Raw genomic sequence first — 12415 nt, forward strand, 5'->3', positions numbered from 1 at the left:
ATAAATTACTTTTTACTAAAAATTATTTTATTTAGACTTTTTAATAAAAATGGTGTACAAGATTTACAAGATAAAGGTTGTACTTATTTAGTATATTTTTTTTCCAGAAGTAGAGAGTCCAAAGGAGTTATAATTATAGTCTATATGTGAATAACATAGGTATATATAATTTTGTACTATTAAAATAATAGTCAAGCTATCATTTTAAAAACATGAAAAAGTCCATTGGGCTTCCTCAAATATAGCCTTTAAAATGGGTGCCTACTAAACGCCATGTTTATATTTCAAAATTAATTTAGTTGTACCTATTAAAATTTGAAATTGAAATGAATAATGTACTATAAGTTATAATGGTATCTTTAATATTTTAACTAATTAAATTATTTATTCAAGAATATTGAAGCGCTTAAGTAGACCTACATATAAATATTATTACTCACAATAAATATTATTCATTAATTTTCAATAAAATTATACGTATTACTAATTACTACAATTAAATATTTTTACCTGTAAACTCATGTTGACGATTTTAAATTTGTTGTGTCATGGTGAGTGGTAATATCGATCCTTTTAATGGATTTGAACATCTTTTCAATGCAGCTGAGACTTAATATTTTGCATAGCTACATAAATTTTTGATTTCATCATTATATTTTATATTTATTTGAAGAGAATTAAATCTAATCACAGTATTATGTTTTTCTCCATAATCATATTTTTGTTAATTATTGTACTATTTATAAGTGTTGCTCTCGTACTACTTAAAAATCATTACAATGTTACAATATTTTTATATTCAAATTTTAATAAAATAATATAAATAACATATGTTTTATATATTGTCTCCTATAAACTAATTCATAACACTATTGACTAAATAAACTTTTTATTAAATTAATTATCATTAATTTCAGTTTTAAATGTAATTTGGCCATACCCATGTCATTATAATAATATTACTATATTACTATAATATATTAATATGGGTATTTTATTTAGTATTAAACTAATAACACATTAATATAATAAATTTCCGTTTAAAACTATAATTTTAGAACTTGTCTAATAACCTATACGTTTACACAGAAAATGAACCTACATTCTACGAAAAATAGACTTCGTTTAACACAATAACAAGACACATTTATACAAATTCAATTTTAAGTTATTATTAAAAATTATTTACAAAATAATGTTATTGGATTATAGAAATTCATAATTTTCTTATGTTTTCTTATTTTACGCTTTTCTTTATTTCCTGTAGAATATGCAATGTTAAAATAATTTTATTTTTATAAAAAATGCCTATCACTCTTCCAGTAAACGCAATTAAAATTAAAATTGAAACCAAATATTTGGTCGATCGTTGCTAGCGGCGCTTACACTGTTAACATTTATGCAGCATGTAAAAATTATAAGTGGAATTTAATCTCAATTATACTCATTTTAGTTGGGAGGCGGCGCAGCTAGTAGTACTATATAAACATTCTACAGTGACAAAATATTGAACGGTTAAAGTAAAAATAAAAATAGTCAGAAATGGATTATTGAGTCCAAATATCAAAGTCGAATGTCCATTATATCAGTAAATTCTATGAATGAATTTCAATCTTCTTACGTGATATCAAAGATAATTATTGTTGAACTGTAGCAAAAAACTTCTAAATAACATAATTTTTTATATTATTAATAGCACATTCTATTATTTGAAGTATTGCATACGCGTTAATGAATTATATTATACTGATCGTATTTTGATGTACGCATACCTCGTATGCATCATATTAGGCGAGAACCATTATTGTGGTTTAAAATACATTTAATAATAGCCAATAGGTAGTGTTCGCCTTTGATACAACCGTAACTACTTAAGAAGTAACTTTTTTTCTACGACACAATGTAGGTATTGTTATTTAAATAATAATTTATATATTATATCATTTATAGGTACACCCACTAGTCGTAATGTAAGTATAAATTACACTTAGAATACATTTTTCTTCACTGTAAAACGATTGTTATTTGTTAACATTATAAAAGTCTGATGACTATTATACGAATAAGCAAAAAAACAATGATACCATTACATTAAAGAGCAAACCTATCATTTATCATAACTCCTTATTTTTGCTGACACTGTGCGCTCATATATTTTGTTTCCAGCTATGTCCTTGCGGCCTTACGTACTAAATAGTTCCTATCACTAATTTCAATAAAATAATCATACAATCTTATATCACTAATGGAAACACTGTGGAACTATAAATATACCAGTATGCAAATGTTAATTGTCAAAATTAAATATTAACAAATGACAACAATTATTATTATATCAGACCTGAAGGTTTTATTAAAATGGTTAAAACAATTTTGACATTATAGAATTAAAAATACCCTTTTGTCTTTTTAATGTGTTCATAAACGTTCTATTACACCAATTAGTACTAATTCGCCATTATACTCGTACTTCGCGTTCGCATAGTTCGTAATAATAATCGTTCTGTGGTCTGTGGTAAAGACTTATTTATGTTACTTATAACTGCGCTCATAGAAACTAAATTACACAATAATATTTGAGAACAACATGAATTTTTAATTATTGTATTAATTATTTGTATAATATAATTTTTAATAGTATAACGTGATAATATGAAGTAATGATAAAAATTAAATTATTGAAAAAAATCTACGCTAACATTTAGTAAAGATTTTTTACAACTTCAACTTTCCATAAAATTTCGTTGTGATCTAACTACGTATTATACTGACTATTCTGTTTTATCATCCTTGCACCACTCGTTTTTGATGAAACGATATTTAAATTAAATAGTTATTCTGAATAAAGATATTTAAGATATTGATTACGTCAAATCTTAAATAACGCAGATTGAAATCATGTACCTATATTCTTAAATAATTTATAAATAATAATATATTATTCTTAATAATAATTTATTACATTCTTGTACGGCTGTACTTTGATAATTTTATTTATAGATGTTTCAAGAGGGCCTCTAATAATATCTATTCTGGTCGGTTTTATTTTTTCTCAGAACGATTAACCAGTTGATCAACTGGTCGTCTTTTAATACACAATAATATTATATACTAACTACTATTATACAAACGTAAGCCAACATACAAACGTCTGTCGGAAACAGGTCGTCTATCGAGGGTCGAGTTAATTGGCAAGTCATATAACTACAATAATAGAGGAAACCAAGCGAACGAAACGATTAGACTTGTTGACGGTTGATTTTACCATACGAATATTGGGCTGCTCATAATATTTTCTCTGTTCTACCTTAAGTTCTTAACGTTTCTCACATTAGTACTTACGAGTATTAGTAACACCGCCGAGCTTAAAACTAAAAAAGTAAATATGGAATACATCTACATATTGTTACTATTTACTAACATGAAATAACTTGGTTAAATTATTTTAGAAATAAGAAATACTTCGAGGCGATGCTTTAATTGAATATTGTATAAATATGCAAATCGTTACACAATATACATACATGGCCATTTAATTAATTATATTATAACTCCACTGTAATATTACAGACCGTCTTATACTCCTGTTAAACAATTTTTTATCATAAATATTTTCAGTTTTGTTTACTTAGGCATATATTATTCAAGTTTTAAGAACATCATTCTAACTGTCGTTTTTATCAATTTCTATTATGAATGTATAAACTGAATAATATTTTTCATAGGAATCTTTAGGTAACTTAATATTAGAAATAATGTACTTAAGAGTCAAAATTCACATATATACCTATCCTTTATTTATTTTAACAAAATAATTGTAATTTTCGACTTTTGATTATGGTAAAACAATTAAATTACCACAACAATATCATATAATATATTATACATTATACATGTTCTGTTCATTAGATAAACATTATGATTTTTATATCTATACACGTTTATATATATTTATACTTATAACTTATTTATCTATACAATTTATATTTTTAATTACATAATTTCATAAACAATGTTGCTAATATTGGTTCATTGAGCAGCTCTTCGATATTAATAATATATTACAATATTTTACTATTATTATTAACAAACATCATCAGTGCATTCAGAGAGTAAAAATTAATTTAATTTACTTATTATTATTGCTTTTTCAACATATTTATAAATTTTATTATTTAAATTAATAATACTGTAATTACAAAGTAATTTTATTAATAAGTACATAATTGAATTTGTAGACAACACAACTTTTAATTTACAGTGTTAACCAAAACCCTAATTCTTATTTAAAAAAACCAAACAAATTGATTGTATACATACAAATAAAAGTTTTAAAAGAAAACAGAGATCTCGATAAAAAAAACAAATGTTACTATTTGGACGATAAATTAATTTTGTTCAGATACAGCTGTTAATTATTGTAAGTTGATAATTTTTATCTTGTGTTTCATTACCTATGGACGGATAGAATGATACATTTCGTATCAAAAATTGTCAAATACAAAATAGGCCGCATCAGATAAAATATGTTTTTATATTTCACATTGTGTATTGAATAACTTTGGTTCAAATTAAAAATCAAAGGTATAGTTAACATTTATATTGATACTATAAAATATTTAATAATAAATTAATATTATTTTGTTGTGGGAGGGATTCTTATCTGTAACTGAAATTTGGAACCTAAGTCTAAAAACAATTGATTGTAATATAATAATTTAAAGTCTAATATTACGATACGACAAATAATAATAATAATAATATATATATAAAAATTTATATATATATTATATTATAATAAAACTTTTAAAATGGTAACAAGAGTCTCTTAACATATTATATGACATAATATCAACGCATTCATATATATATATATATACTTATTGCAAAACATTTAATTGTTATGGTGAAAGTGTTATGATGGAAAATTTAGTAATATTTGGTTGTTATTTATTTTGAAAAAAAACATACGTCCGCATAAATATATACTATAAGAGATAATAAAGTATAACATAACCTACATTAAAATTAAAAAATAATAATAATAATTGAGCTGCCCGGTGGTTATAATATTACACAGCCATCCTTGTCGGTTGCTATTTGCATATCCATACCTTTGTAGGTAGACATTCAATATAATTATTTAATATGTGATCTATCAGGTACACGTGTAAACATCTAGGTAAATATAGTTTGCCATTGTAACATCAAAGTCAGACACCATAGTGTTGATGCTTTTTTAAAAGTTTGAAGCAAATTTCCAATGAGCGTATTATTGCGATTATAAAATATGTAGATTATCTATTCGTTGTTACAAGAACCTACTTGGGACAGTACTTGATAATTTGTTGTCCTGTTTTTTGACATTGGTAATGATGATGCTACTCCACGCTCTCGACGTTTTTGCGACCTCTGGTGGTTATGGGAATGGTGATGTCTGTGTTTCGTATGAACTTGACTATGATGGTAATGATGTTTATAGTGTCGCCTCCTACGTTTATGTTGTTGAGATTTGCGATCTTGATTTGGCAAAGATATTATCGTTGTGATATCATCACAATCGCTATCCATATTGTTCATCATTGTTATCGAAGTCGACGATGTAGACTGCGAATTATTGCCATTATTGTTGCTATTCGACGACGACAAACTTAGAACTGAACCCCAATCGATAGACGTAACCGTCGTCGTGTTACTATTGCCCATTAGTGGTAGTATGTTATCGTCACAATGGTTATCACCAATACTCAACGCCGTGTTTCTTTTGTTATTGAAACTGTTATCATAAATTTGTAGTTCCGTTAAAGGCGAATTATTAGTTTCGTCTTCGTCGTCTTCATCATCGTCGTCTTCGTCGTAATCGTCAGAATTAATATAATTGTCACAGTCTTCGATACTTCCGTTTAAATGGTAATATTGGAGATGATGATTGTTTAGATCCTGATGATTATTTGCCATCCCTGTGTTATGGCTATGATGATCGTCGTCTTCTTCGTCTTCGTCGTAATAGTATTCGTCGTCAACACCAGAGTCTATGGAATCGGTTGTGCTGCTACTGCTGCTGCTGCTGCTACTGCTACTGCTGTTATGATCGACCATCATTTCCGGTCGGCCATTTCTGTATTCCGATGGGTACGGTGTAGGAGATCGTCTGTTGTTGTTGCTGTTATGGTTGTTGTGTTGGTGTGAAACATCGATTTGTTGCTGTTGTATCATTTGCTGTGACGTGTTCGACGTTGTCGATGCACAGCAACGCCGTTGTTGAGCCTGTTGCGCAGCGGCAGCAGCTTCTCGTGACATTTCACGTTCGATCAATCTTAACGTGTTGCAAATGAGAACGGACCTCCGGAGTCCAGCTTCACAGCTCTGTTGTGAGCTGCTACTTCCAGACCCACCGCTCGATTTTCCTAATTTGCGCATTGAAGCGTCAAATACTGCGGCTCTGCGCCGTCTGTAGCACTGCGTTGAAGGTACACAACGCCCCAGTTCACAACATTCCGGTTCACTGTTGATTCGCGGTTGCATCGTAGTCATGGTCGTTGTCAGCGTTGTGCTGCTACCACCGCTACCTAAATCCAAATAACACTTACCGTTAGTGTCGCATTTGATGGTTTGCTGTTGTTGGTGATTTTGCCTCCAATGATTCTGAGCGTGATGCTGTTGGGAGGGCGATAGTGACGAAGAATTTGTGGAGTTTGTGACGTTGCTACTGTTGGACGAGGATAGTGACAAACTGCCGGCCGGCAAATATTGATCGTCGTCGTCGTCTTCGTCGTCGTCATCGTCTTCATCGTCATCGTCGTCGTCAATACTGCAATCGGAATCATCAGTAACGGCCGCTATAGCTGCAACAATTGATGATGTCGCGTCGTCTTCGTCTAGTCGAGACGCCGTATCCAATTGCTCGACAATGTGATCATTTTGCAAAAGGTCCTCGTTATTAAGCATACGCCTAGCTATTTTAGGAATATGATCATTTTCTAATGACGAGGATAACCGTCTTTTACACGCATTTGATTCACTGCCAGTTTCATTTGACATGCTTGTATTTATCGTTGTCATCGGAGGAACATGAATACCCATGTTGTTCAGTAATAAGAAACTATTCTGTTGGCAAAAAAAAAAATAAAAAAAATAAATATTAGATAATTAAATATATTGCTATAAAAAATGTATAAATGCAATTATAATAATTGTTGTAAAGTGTTTTTTTTTATATTTTATGTTTGATAATATGAGCTATTGTTCGATTTAAACGTAGTGACATTTTGTATTATGATTTATTAATATTACGTAATAGGGAATAAGTCGTTTGTAACAAATGTATAGTAAGTATATATCAACAAGTCCACAATGTAGCACACAACGCCAAGTGTTATAATATTAAATATGCATTATAACATATATTCTATATAATATTATTCTAATCACATAAATGTATAATTAATAATTATATTATATTAAAATACGTAGCCTTTAAAAAAATGTTTAAGCTAGTCAATTATTTTTAATTTCAGTTATCACAAAAAAATTAATTTCAGTAATAAAAACACAAAAAATCTTTGTTGAACAATGAGTTGTAAAAATAATAATAAGAGTTTAACAAATAATCGAACAACAATTATAATTTATAAGCTCCCACAATTGAATGCAAAAAGTTATTGAAATATTGGATTAGGATGTACAGATAAAAAACTACAAAGCTGTCCTACATTCGTATCTATGTGATTAAAAATAAATAAAACACGTTAAACATAAATATGTTAAAAATATATATGTTATAATCCTATTTCACCAGGGGTACAATAACGACAGTGACAGAAATATTTTTTTCTTCTTATAACTATCGTTATAAAATTATGAGCATTCCATCACTATTTCTGAACGTTGTGACGGTAATTTACGGATTTCGAGTATTTGGCGTTCGAATAATTATTATGCGATTTTCAAATAAGATTCCGCGAAATAATTTTGTTAAAAAAATTAAATAATTATATTGTGGTAGTAACACCTTTAGTGTTTTAATGTTTTTGTTTTTTTGTAAAAACGCAATGTGAGGTGTTTAAAAAAATGTTCAAAATCACTGATTAATAATACATTATTATAATATTATATTAAAAAAAAAACTATTATATAAATTGTATTTCTTTAGATTTCACGTAGTACGTCGTTTGCCTTCTACGTGTTGCTGCTGACCGGACTCGACATGCGATCCAGAGGCGGTGACAACGACGCTATCTGTCCGACCGACTCGGTAACTATTTCAGTAAGATTTTCTCCGGAGTACCAGTGTAGATGGCGTCGGGACACCGTGTGCGAGGAAAACCTTTACGTTAAACTGTCGATATATACCTACTGTACTATAATAACCGTCCGTTCAAATCGGAAAACTGCGAAACCCGATGAATTAGGACGCCACGGTAAACCCCGATAGAACGCTTTCGAGATAGTAAAAAAAAAACGTGCTCCGCTACCTTCTTACACGTCGTACAGTATCATCGTTATTATATTATTATTCTAGTTTCTACCACGTAGTAAGATATATATTATATTATTATAATATATAATAATATATTATTCAGTGATTTCTACTTATGCGATACATCATCGCGGTAACGTAAAACTGCGATTAACAGAATTACGACTGCCACCCAAAAACTTCCCAAAAGTCTCGTAAGTACATAAGCGTTCCGTATAAATTATAGATGTACGTAATATACGGTAAATAATAATATTATTGCAACGGCGGTCTCCTACTAACCCATTGAACTTGGGATGGCACTCGTCGTGAGCCCGAAGCGCGCACCTAAATTCCTATGAAACGGCCCGTTTTATTATAGGTATGTTGTTATTATTGTCGGACGTCGGCGGAGGAGGAAGCAGTGGCTCGTCCGCGCGTGGGACGGGTTTCGCGGAGGGATGAATACACCCCTTCCTAACGCAGGTAACGGCCCTCTCGCACCAATAGGTGCACACGAGAGTCTCTTACACACGTAGCCTTAACGAACGTAATTATGTAATGAAATTGTATTTTCGGTCTTTATTGCTATTATAAGTAATCCCCCTCCCTACGCCGAAGAAACCCGACCAAATAAACGTATAATATCATTGTATAACATTTCGGTCCTACAAACGCGTATAAAACATATCCATACGCTCCTTTTCGACAATCCTGCAGTGTTCTATTTAACGCACGGAATAACGATACCTATGATAATTATTGGAAAATCGATCATTCAACCATTCCGTCGATCGTCGATCAGTGTTCTCGAACATTTAAACGGTAACCGACACCGCGATGATGTGCGCCATGTCGGAATACAGAGGGTTTGCATCGAATTTGAGACGTATTTTAGCAACGAGTAACCCCGACTAACCCACGTCCAATATTCGCTACAATATTATATTATTATTATAATTTTATAGCGTCGACGACGGTGGCGTGTCGTTAACACACTTTCTCCGCATACTTCTTTCTCCCCCACCACCGCGGTATCAACCTACGCGCCGCCGCGTCGTACTACGTTGCTTTCTAATGTGCCGTTCTACTACCACTATATACGAATAACACCACCACCACGACAAAAGTACAACGACGACGACAATAATAACAACAACAACAACAACAACGACGACGACGAAGACTAAATACTAGTTTCTATGATAACATAATAGTATGTACCACTTATTAATCGGGGAAAAAAAAAACACTGATATTAAAGTCACCACTCGTGTAATCATATCGTAATAATACGGTACGAAATATAAAAAGATATTGTGGCGGTCACAGACGGAGGAGAGTCCCACATCATCGATCCGCCGTTAATTAATAATCACCCAGACTCGGACCGACCCATTCCGCGCACCCATTTGGTCGCCGCGCAAAATCGTTAAAACCACTGACCACCGTTGCCGTGTATACAGCAGCGACCCCACGCAATACCTACCTATACCTACTGCCGGCGTTCGACGTAGCGATTTTCCGGTCGAATTAAAATCGATCGATTCCGATATTATCTCTTAATACGTGACACACTTTTGCTTTTTATACGCATTAAAAGAAATATCGGAAAGTCGATGTCTATAATAAAATATCAAAACGATATTATTTAATTACTATATTAAAATATTTACATTATACACAAGTAGGTACTCGTAATAAAAAAAAAATTACCCCAATAGGACAGCAAAACGTATTAGACCCATTAGACATTAATATGTGATCGTCGGACAACTTTAACCCCCCCCCCCCCCCCCGGACGACCACAAAAAGCATTAATTTGGAGAAAAAGCTGCTGGTGAGCGAAAATAAAGGCCAACCAACGTCGACGAGTTATCACTCGTAAACGATAAAACATAAAAGGAAAAAAGAGACGTCGTTATCATCACGCACATGTTTTTCCACGCTAACCGTCGTCGCTGCCGCCGCCACCGCCGCCGTCAACCCCGCGACGACGAAGGAGGCGGTATCGGTGGAGGAGGCGGCGACGTCGACGACGGTTGGCGGGAACTTTAAATCGTGCGGGATCGCTTTCGCGCACGAGCCTCTTGACTTCCAGCCACTTGTTTTCCGTCAACCTTTATTTTTGTTTGCTCACACCCACTTTTTTTAACTCGACAATAACCCTAGTCCGCCACAATACTAAACGATTATTTACAAATAAATATAATATATTACCGAGTACCCCGTGTCTTAACGCTAATAACTTATAATTATACTACCAGATTCTAATAATAACCGTTAAAAAAAAAACTACTTATATATTATTTTTATGCTCACCGTCGAATTATCGTCGGCGCAATAATTGTTTTCGTCGTCGTCGTCACTCCACATTTTCATGCGTACGACGCGAGTCGGCTGCGGCGGAGGGACGTAATAATAATCCTGTTGCTGGTGCTCTTCGGCTACGGCAGCGGTGACTGCGGTCGGAGGCAACAAGGGAGACAGAAGACCCACCGTCGTTGTCATGTCTGCTGCCGTTCGTCACTAATGCACTGCTGATGTGTCCAACAGTCGATGTCGCTGCTGCTGATGCTGCTCCACTGGTCACTGCTACTACTGTCTTCCTTACGGTCGCTGTGGCGTTGTCACGTCGGTATCGGCGTCTCCGGCGCCGGGCCAACATCATATACGGCTAACGCCTGCGATGACAGTGGTTTCCGTCCACCGGGGTTCGTCTGCGTGAAACTCCGTCTTGACTGAAGGACAGACGTGCGTGTGCAGCCCCGGATCGCGAACGTCGTTCGGGCGATTACTCTGACGACAGTGCGACGGCGGTAAAACGTAAAACGTGATACCGCAGAAGTATGCGATGGACGTGTACAATAATATATAATAATATTATTATTATATGATTTATTACACGGAATATCGGACAGGCCCCTGCCTGTCGTCGGTGACGGTTGGGGAAAAATTTAAAATCGCAAATCCGTTCGCGACGGACGATTGGAAAAAATAAAATATATTATTATTGTTTTCTTTGCGACGTCGGCAGAACGCGTTGGACGCGGAAAGAGAGAACAAAAAAAAAATAATTAATCGCGGCGTGCTGCAGCAGCTGCACGAATTTAAAAAAAAATTCTAGCGCGCGCGAGAGACGTCGTCGTGTTTGTGAGCGCTCGGACGAGCTGGACGCACAGTGTGTGTGGCGGCTGGCTACGGAACGCTACGGCGCGTTGCTCGTGAATAACACTGCCGCCGCCGCCGCCGCTGTTGTTGACGACGCTCCTTCGCTGTTGCTGTTACCCCCGCCACCGGTGCCGCGCCACGGCCGCCGCGCTGCCAGCGCTCACCCACCGACCCGCCGCCCACCGTACACGCGACACTTCACTGCTTCCTCCGCGCGCTTATACCAATGCACAAAACGCACACGCACACACACCCGGCTATAACTATACAGTGTATAATGTATATTCCACTTCTCGCCCGCGCCCCGCCGCCTCGCCCGGTCGGCCATCACCGTCGGCCCACCGTACAGTCGCGATATCGTACAGTCCGCGCGCCGCTCCCCCTCCACTGCCGCCGCGCTCGTACCGTTACTATATTATACTGCTTACCCGACTATACCACTACTACACCACTCCTCCGCCGCGGCCGCTTTACGAGAGGATCACACCGCACGACCATTACACACACACACCGTCGTCCGCGCGCATATTTTTGTAATATCTAAACACGACGACCGTGTGGTGCGGCCGACAGCGCGCTCTCGCCGCGTAGCCGTCGCCACCGCCGCCGCCGAATCCAAAGGCCGCACCAAAAACGGCGGTAGAGCGACTCGTCGAATTATATATATATATATATATAAATCGTATTAATGTGTGTGCAGCATGTGTGTGGTTTATAGTACGCTGACGATACCATACATGTAATACTTTATCACCACGTGCAACCTACGTAGGAGCGCACGCGCAC

At 34.7% G+C, this 12415-nt stretch overlaps 1 protein-coding gene across 1 annotated transcript; it reads right to left on the reverse strand.

The window, feature by feature from the left end:
- Window positions 1-3774: 3774 nt before the first annotated feature.
- Window positions 3775-11814, reverse strand: LOC114123502 (phospholipase D C). The gene is made up of 2 exons (XM_027986508.2): window positions 10781-11814; window positions 3775-7107 (listed from the first exon to the last, which is right to left on the reverse strand). Exons 1-2 carry the CDS (start codon window positions 10967-10969, stop codon window positions 5302-5304), a joined length of 1995 nt encoding a protein of 664 aa, XP_027842309.1. The 5' UTR covers window positions 10970-11814; the 3' UTR covers window positions 3775-5301.
- Window positions 11815-12415: the final 601 nt, after the last annotated feature.

The sequence above is a fragment of the Aphis gossypii genome, chromosome X (genome assembly GCF_020184175.1).
Source record: "Aphis gossypii isolate Hap1 chromosome X, ASM2018417v2, whole genome shotgun sequence".
Lineage (NCBI taxonomy): Eukaryota > Metazoa > Arthropoda > Insecta > Hemiptera > Aphididae > Aphis > Aphis gossypii.

Bases quoted from the DNA above. Each gene is read 5' to 3' on its own strand.
- LOC114123502 (XM_027986508.2), bottom strand. From the start codon at position 10,969: ATGACAACGACGGTGGGTCTTCTGTCTCCCTTGTTGCCTCCGACCGCA. The intron at 7,108-10,780 runs GTGAGCATAAAA...TTTTGCCAACAG, and splicing joins GCGCCGACGATAATTCGACG to AATAGTTTCTTATTACTGAA.